At 61.7% G+C, this 8,299-nt stretch overlaps 1 protein-coding gene across 1 annotated transcript in view; it reads right to left on the reverse strand.

Annotated features, from left to right (window-relative positions):
• The window catches only part of LOC113206521 (transforming protein p54/c-ets-1), a gene marked incomplete in the record, with an annotated part of 151,536 nt that overhangs the window by 119,230 nt on the left and 24,007 nt on the right, over positions 1-8,299 (reverse strand). Inside the window, 1 exon segment of the mRNA XM_052267977.1 lies at positions 3,424-3,562. Coding sequence (XP_052123937.1) covers positions 3,424-3,562 — 139 coding nt within the window.

Raw genomic sequence — 8,299 nt, forward strand, 5'->3', positions numbered from 1 at the left:
TCGTGCCGATGGGCCGGCTCCGGCTCCACCCGCGCACGCTGCTCGAGATAAAAGGGGGGCGCACGGGTGGCCTCCGGGCCGGGGAGTGTGCTGCCAGAGGGCTCGAGGGGGGCTCATGCCAGAGCGGCTGCCAGAGGGGCTGCCAGAGGGGCTGCCAGAGGGGCTGCCAGAGGGGCTGCCACAGGGGCTGCCACAGGGGCTGCCACAGGGGGTGCCACAGGGACTGCCACAGGGACTGCCACAGGGACTGCCACAGGGGCTGCCAGAGGGGCTGCCAGAGGGGCTGCCAGATGGGCTGCCACAGAGGCTGCCACAGGGGGAGGTATCTACGAAATCAGTCAGCAGGGGGGCTGCCAGAGGAGCTGCCAGGGGCTGCCAGACTGCCAGGGGGGCTGCCACAGGGGGTGCCACAGGGACTGCCAGAGGGGCTGCCAGAGGGGCTGCCAGAGGGGCTGCCAGAGGGGCTGCCAGAGGGGCTGCCAGGAGGGGCTGCCAGGGGCGCGGCGTGTAGCCCCACCTTCGCCTTGTCGACACGCCGCGCACGACTCGCCGTTTGACGCCGCGCTACGCCACGCCGCGCCGATTTATAGGACAGGCGTCCTCGAGCCCCGAGCACCCGGCCGACACGGAGGCTTCTTTATTTTTCCGGCCTTGCACAACCCGTCGAATTTCAATATTGCTCGTTGTCGCGTCCTCGCGTCGCGCCAAGTCCACTCTGTCGACACCTCAACATTCAGAATCGGCCCTTCCCCTCTTGATTACGTTGTCGAAAAGGCCGGGTTAACGTATATGTACCATGCACTTTTTACAGACGCCAAAGTGTTCAGTGTTCATTCGGGCGTTTGTGAAAGATTATGAGCCGTTGCGGGGCACAGGCTGTGTTTCTCGGAGGCGCGCAGTGTCCAGGTTCAGGTCACTGCGCCTCTCGATGGTCCACCCCCCGCCACGCTGAGCTGCGCTGAGCTCGCCGAGGCGTCGCCCGGCCGGTATTGGTCCGCGCCCGCCCCCTCCCCGCTTCCACTCGTGTGTATCTTGTCTCGTCATTGTATGCAGATCCCGCCGAGGGCCAGGCCTACCGTCGGCCCGTCCTAATTGCAGGTCTTGCTGCAAGTAGCGAGACAGGCGGGCAGCAGCAGCAGAGACACGACACGTTCCCCCGCTCCCCCAGCGGCTCTCGTAGCTCCACAACAAAACAACCCCGCACGTCACAATCGCGCCACTCATTGTAAATGCAACTTGAAGCTTCAAACGTTTCGGGGAGTTCAGCCGGGGTTGCTATGCAGGGGGTTGAGGATGGTCTCGAGCGCGGAGGAGGGAAGGCCATCCCGCCGCGGAGCCGCTTGACTCGGAGAACTGCAGCGCAGCGCCACCCAGCGGCCGGGGCTCGAACTACTGCCGCGAGCATACTCCGCGGCCTGGGCGCTGGCGCGCTCTAGCGGCGGGTCCCTGAACACCGGCCGGCCGGCTCGACCGTCGGTCGTTGGTTCGACTGGCGGCCGGCATCTTCGGGAGGGGGCCCCGACGAAGGGCAGGGCACGACCAAGCCGAGTGGAAGTCCTGATATGCAACCACCGTGTGGGGCAGAAAACCGGACGGGGTACACCAGCCGGGGTACACCGGCTGAGTGAGTACTTCGGGCCGGCAGGGTACTCGGAGAGCCGCGCTCCATACATGCGTCCCCTGGTGCGTCCCCCGGGCCCAGGGAGACAAAGCGCAGGTGAAAATGTTGTCATCTGTATGCAGGAGCCTCCGCCGCGCCCCGCCGCCTCCACCCAAACATGTTTTTCAACTTGTCTTCATGATGCATCAGCATACATGAGTTGCTGATGTGCCCTTGAGTGACACGGGCGTGGCGAGGAGGTTGAAGGGTGGGGCCTCGGGGACGCCCCGGGGAAGGCGACGCGTCCTGCTGCTCGGGGAGGTCCTCGCCGGCGGCGCTGCACCAGTGCTGCCACCTGGCGGCGGGAGGGCTGCACTGCACTGCGCCCCTGCCCACCCCGCGCCGCCGCGCCACCCCGCGATCCTAACCCCAGCAGCGCGCCAGCTATTTTTAACCGGCCGCGTTGTAAACAGATGGAGTTGCCAGATACAAGAACAACATTTCAATTCACTGGTGCTCGGGCTGCTCCGCTCTGCTCTGTGTGTGCCCTCTGCTGCTTCGCCCTAACTACCATGCTCCCACGTCGGCGCGGCGCGCTCGCCAGGCAGGGCGCGTTCGCGGTTTGCACGAGAAGTTCGCCTATGGCCGTCGTGATGGCGCCTTGCGGGGAGCTCGTGGACGCGCGGAGCACGGGGGTCCTTGAGGTCTGACTCCCCAATAATACCACTCCGTCGCCGAGCGCTGACAGCCTCCCTCAGTCGCGCCGAAGTGACCCGTAAATCACCCACGGCTCGGCCCCGCCACGCCCCGCCACGCCACTCCCAGCATTATTCAGAGCGAAAGCCACGGGGCAGGGCGCGGCCGGGCTCGGGGCGGGCCCCATTCACAGGGGACGCTGTGCGACTTGTTTGCTCGGGGACGATTTACACTCCTCTTACCGAGCTAAGGTTGCAACCTGGCTCCGCCGGCTCTCCTCCGCGACCGCCCAGCGCCCCGCGCCCCACGCCCCGCCACACGCTGAGCCGACTTGGGTCCCCGCCACGAGGGCTGCCCTCCGCTCACATACATGGGCGGACAGCCCGGGCCGGGCCGGGCGCGCGACGAGGCGAGGTGCGAACCACGCACACGCACCACGATTTGACGGCCCCTCAGCAGCGCCTACTCCCGCCGCGCCGCGCCACGCCACGCCGCTCCGTATCTTTTAATTTTTGTTTCTCGGTAACGCCGTCGTGTCGAGGCGGCGGGGCGCGGTCGCGCTCTGCTTGTTGGAGGTGACGCACCGACGTTCACTCCGCGCCGAGTGGGCAGACTTAACGGCGCGATACAGCGTCTTGAGCAATAAGAGACTTTGTCGCAGACAACTGCACCCTATAAATTATCACGCGAGGCAGGGCGTACGGCGACGCGGCGGGGCGGGGCGGGGCACGGCTGCAATCACTTGGCTCCACATACAAAGAGATGAAGGGCTCACAGCGCCCACAGCAGCTCGCAGCTACAGCCGTTGGACCAACCATGACGAGAATCTAACGCAAGCTTAAGAATATGGGGATAAATAGTGCGTGACACTCAAAGTACGACGTGAACATTTTTATTATTTCTAACGCCTTTAGGGCATTGGGATTGGGAAAGGGAGGAGAGGGGGGGGGAGGGGGCAACTCTGTCCAGCAGCCTACTGGCAGCGGCCGGCGCCGAGCCGGTGCGGCCCACGCCAGCAAGCCGTTACGTGGACTCCGGCGGCTGCAGGCCACTCTAGACGGCCCCAGGAGTGCACTGACACTTACACCGTCAACAGCTGACACCGCGGTGAACGCAGTTCGACTTACCTAGCGAGCTCTCGGGGTCGGACAGGTCAGAGAGGGACGGCACCTTCTGCATACTGCCGCGAGATCCTCGGGAATCCAGGACGGCATCATCGTGGTGAGACTCCACCTTCATCACCTGGGGAAGGTCCAGGTCGAACTTCTGCAACAGAGAAAACAAGAGGCAGGGCGTCAGTTAAATGCGAAAAAGATTAGGCGAGGGTCACACGAGTCGGAGGTAGTATCGATGGATTCCGATACAACTGAACAGACAGGTCAATGTGAATGGCCACATGGTTAATACATAATGAACGAATTAAAGCTGACCTCTGTCAGCTCGAGAAAGAATCCCGAATCCCAACAGTCCGAGTCCTCGTCCGCCGAGAGCTCGACGACGATGTCCGGGACGATGGCGTCCAGCATCTCGGCCGACTCGGTGCGGCGGCGGCGCGGACAGGCCGAGTACACCGAATACGAATACATCACTCACTGGGTCGACCTGCGCCTCGGCTGTCCGCCGGGATAATGGGTGAACGCTCCCGCGGCCCTGGGATAAGTAGTCGTCCTTTCCCAGAGGATCGCGCTATATTTGACCGCGTTATCAAGACCTACTTTCCAATTCGCATAGAACTGTAAGGATTTGCAAACCCCACGATAAGACTTTGATGACGTCCTGGGCGCGTTCGGTCGTCATACTTTGCGCTATCTCGCCTCTCCCCGAGCAAAGGTATGCGCATGAGCGCCCGCCTCGGCCAACTCGAGCCCTTGGAGACAGTGATGCCGTCAGCGGCCCGCCGCGGGGCGGGGCGGGGTACCGCGGCGCCGCCCGATAAAAGGCATCTGCCGGCGCCCCCGCACCCCTCCCCGACCCCCCGCCACACTTCGGCCGTGACAAGCCGTTCCAGGAACAGATAACCCAGGCCACAAACAGGCGGCTCGCCATGATTAGCGACCTCAGCTGTGCACGTGCAAAGTACAAAAAAACAAACAGGATGACAATGTTCTAGTGGCAAAACTATGGCTTTGATAATTTAAGTCAGTCGTCATAAGCAAATACAATTATTAAAACAAGCTGGCCCATCATTGGGTCAAACGAACATCTTCCCTAAAAATCTGAAATCATGAAATTTCGAGAAAGGCCGTAAATTTACTTCTAAAATCATCAAATGGACTGAATGTCATAAATATTGTATGAATTATATAAATATCATCTTGCACCTACATCACAAATCAACAAATTAAGAATGAACAAAGTTCAAGGTAACCGCATCACTGATAAAAATCATGACTAAATCTTCATAAGCCGGCGTAGGTGAACCTGCTTGACCTGTGTTCGGTCGGGCCGTCAGCTTTCCGACTTTATCGTTACTATCCCTGACTATCCCTTTCCTTCAGCACTTCTTGCAATTAGTCGCTCAGGCACTCTTGTACACGAGAGTATACATATTGTAAGAATGTGGCGTGACTGCCACTCCACCCCACCCCCCCCACAACCTCAACTCCAGCTCATATTTAATGGGACACCCCGAACAAGTTATATTTTTGTGAATTATCAGGTGGATGATTGATAAACCACGCGAACTACACTGTAGTTATGCTTCACCACATTGCTGCGTGCTAGTGGGTTGCCTACTCGCGCGGAAAGTAAGGCGCAATGGTGAGGGGCGACAGTCGGCTCTGCGGGCGTGCGGGTGCTATAGTATAACTTCTTCAGTACTGCCATGTACAAGAAGGCATGAGTGTTGGCGGGTTACATGTCGTCACTAAACCGTAGTTCCTCTACTCAATGCAAGCCGCTGGCGAATCCGAACGGCCGGCCGGCCTTCTGCACGCATGTGTAAGCGCTACCTCCGTGCTCATGTGCATGGTATTTTCCCACCACCCCCATAGTGACACCTAATCCCGCCTTTCTCGTTTCCGCTCCACTTTTGGAGGCGCTCACGTCCATACTTAAATATACCAGCCACACGAGCAAACACTATGTTCTTTCTTTATCTCCTCCTACACCGTCACCGTCAGCCGTCCGTCCCGTCCCGTCCCGTGTCCGACCTACGGTCAGGGAAGCTGCCGCTGCGATAGCCGCGGTCCACATCCGCGTGCAGCGCGCACGCGCCGCGGTCGCGCACACACAAGCACTTCCGTGGGTAAATACCTGCCGCTGAGACACCCCGGGGGAGCGGCAGCAAGGGCGGACGGACGGACCGGAAATCCGTGTAAAATATTGCGTGTTGGACCGAGAATAGTACTGTATGGGGCGGAGGGGCTGCCATCATTGCGCCCCATCCATCCGGTGCGGAGCCGCGGGGCGGTAACGAGCCGAAGGAAAACAGATGAAGGGGCGCGGCGGGGCTGGCGCTCTGGGCTGGCGTGACGGCGCGCACGAGCGTGCCGCAGCCACACGAGACATACACGCGGCCGGGGAGAAAAATACTCGACGCCGAAGTAGTTGTTGTCAACCCGGCCGCAGGACAATGCGCGACACTTCCGGTCGCGCGCGAGCGCGGCACCGAATCTGCGGCACTCTGTGCGGCACACACACCACCCGAGACGACAGCAACACAACCCCGCGAGGCCCGCGCCGACAAGGAGGCGACCAACAGACTCCCGCCTCCTCGGCGCCGCGGCCAGCACACCGGCCGAGGGTTCAGGCGGGCCCTCGACCAAGGCCACGCAGTGCCTGCAGGACTACGCCCACCACTCTCTCGCAGCGGCGCGGCGCCACGAGCGATCGTCCTCTGATCAGAACCAAAGAGCGCGGCCAACGTCAGAGCGCGGCATGAGCGACCCCCCCCCCTCCCCCGCTCATCCAGAGGCGGATCTTGGCCGGGACATACGCTTTGTGACCAAGTACTCAGGGTGCTCTAAGAGTTCCAAGCACCCCCTGCTCCGCCCGAGGCTCCGCCCCGTTGAACGTTGCACCCGCGAAGGCCTCCGGCGTGACGTGCTGCCCGTCCTGCGTCATCGAGATGGTCGACGACGTCACCGACTGGCCTAACGCGGCGGGCGGACCCAGCAGACTCTCAGGCCCACCTTGGCACGACGCAAAGTCATCTCCACGTTATCTCTCGAGAGCCACTCGTGAGCCGAGTAGAGTTTTGCCGTGTTGGCCTCCCAAAAAAACACAGAAAAACCCACAATTTCAATGTGGTCTAGGAAAGAAGCGCTTCACGTGCGCTCCGGGCCGGCTCGCCCAAGCTCCAAAAGAGAACTTGCGCTTTAGAAAAGCATCTCTCATCATCACATCATCCTACGACTTTCATTCAAATTTCGTCGATCTTAGAAAAATAAGGAGCGTCAAGTGATTAAGATAATTATCGGCCCAGATCATTATGCCCACTTCTTAGTTAATTTAAGTAGGGAGTGTCAGTTTATGGCCATAAGCGGAACTGGAGTCCGTCATCCATCCATAAAACCCCAGTCCGCTTCTCCGCCTCACATACCGCCGGTCACCTGCTAGCGCCCAGCCACTGGCTCATCTTTGGCCTACGACTTCCATTCAAATTTCGTTTGTCTTAGAAAAACGGGGAGCATGGAGTGATATAGATATTTACTACTGCACTGGGACATGAAATCCACAACTCGTTAGGGGAAGGGACAGTTTAAAGCGATAAGCCGAACCCAAGACCTGTCCGCTGACGCTGAGTAGTCTCGAAAGACCCCCCCCCCTTTTTCCCCCTGCCCCGTGCCGAGTCACTGGGGTGGCCAGAACAGGAGTGCTCGACGAAATCTTGGACGGCGCACAGCGCACAACGCAGGACGAGACCTCTACAAAAGGCTTTGCGTTTTGCGCGATAGCGCACTCGAATCCTAACAAAGTGTAGAGAGGGCCGGGATACATGTCCTGGGGCCTGGACGGCCTGGACGGCGAGGCGCGCCACTCCACGCCACAGCCCAGACGGCCGGCGTGGCACGGCGGGGAGGAGGAGGAGGAGGGGGTGTACGCGTCCTGCATCGGAACGGCTGGCGAGGCAAGATCATCGCCACGACACTCGCGGTGTACAAACAGTCGCGCTGGACGAGTGCTCGCCCACACAAAGGCAAGGGCCTAAGTGGTGCGGGGCACCACATACCCGCTGTAACAAGGGCGTGGCGGGGCGTGGCGGGGCGGGGCAGGGCGGGGCGGAGGCATCCCGCACCGTCATTACTCCCACCAATAGATCAGATATAGCTGGCCGCCCCGCTCCTCCGCCCCGTCCAAAGTCACGACGACGCTGGCCGGGGCCAGGCCGTGGCCGCCGAGCCTCGGCCGGAGCGAATGCAACAGGTAGCCTGGGCCTCGTCCCGTACCGTCGCGCCGCGTACACGGTACGTACGCACCGGCACCGCGGCGGCGCGGAGGGGGAGGGTTCGGAGGGCCCCGACGTTCCATGAATGGGGGACCGTGGAGGTGGAGGGGAGCGCTGCACTGGCTTGCGCAGTGAAAGGAGAGGTCGGAGCGGAGCCCCGCCGCCCGCCGCACCTCAACCTCCTCTCACCTTACAGCGCCACGCCACGCCACACCCAAGCCCCAGCCAGTCCGCCCGGCCCGGCCGCCAGGCCCGGCCAAGCAGTCAAGGCAACGGAACATTGTTTTCTGTTTTGCCTCTCGACCCGGTACGTACTACACGCCACCACGCCCGCCGGGGCACGACGCGGCGGCCGCGGCCGGACGCCGGGCGCATTCCGACGCGAGGACCCACCCGGCGACGGGGCTCTAGTCGGGTCCAGGAGCCACCCCCCTGCCGGGCGGGCGCGAGTGTGGCGATTGAGTCGGGGGGCCGCAGACTGAAGCGCGGGGGTGAGGGGGCGGGGTGTACAGAGAGGAAGCCAAGCAGTCGAGCCGAGCCAGGCCCAGGCCGCCGGGAGGATACTCGACACGTCGCGGAGTCATCTTACGTGGTCTGGGCGCGGCGGGGTGGGG

Source organism: Frankliniella occidentalis, unplaced genomic scaffold, assembly GCF_000697945.3.
Source record: "Frankliniella occidentalis isolate FOCC.00 unplaced genomic scaffold, Focc_3.1 Scaffold62, whole genome shotgun sequence".
In the NCBI taxonomy this organism is placed as follows: Eukaryota; Metazoa; Arthropoda; class Insecta; order Thysanoptera; family Thripidae; genus Frankliniella; species Frankliniella occidentalis.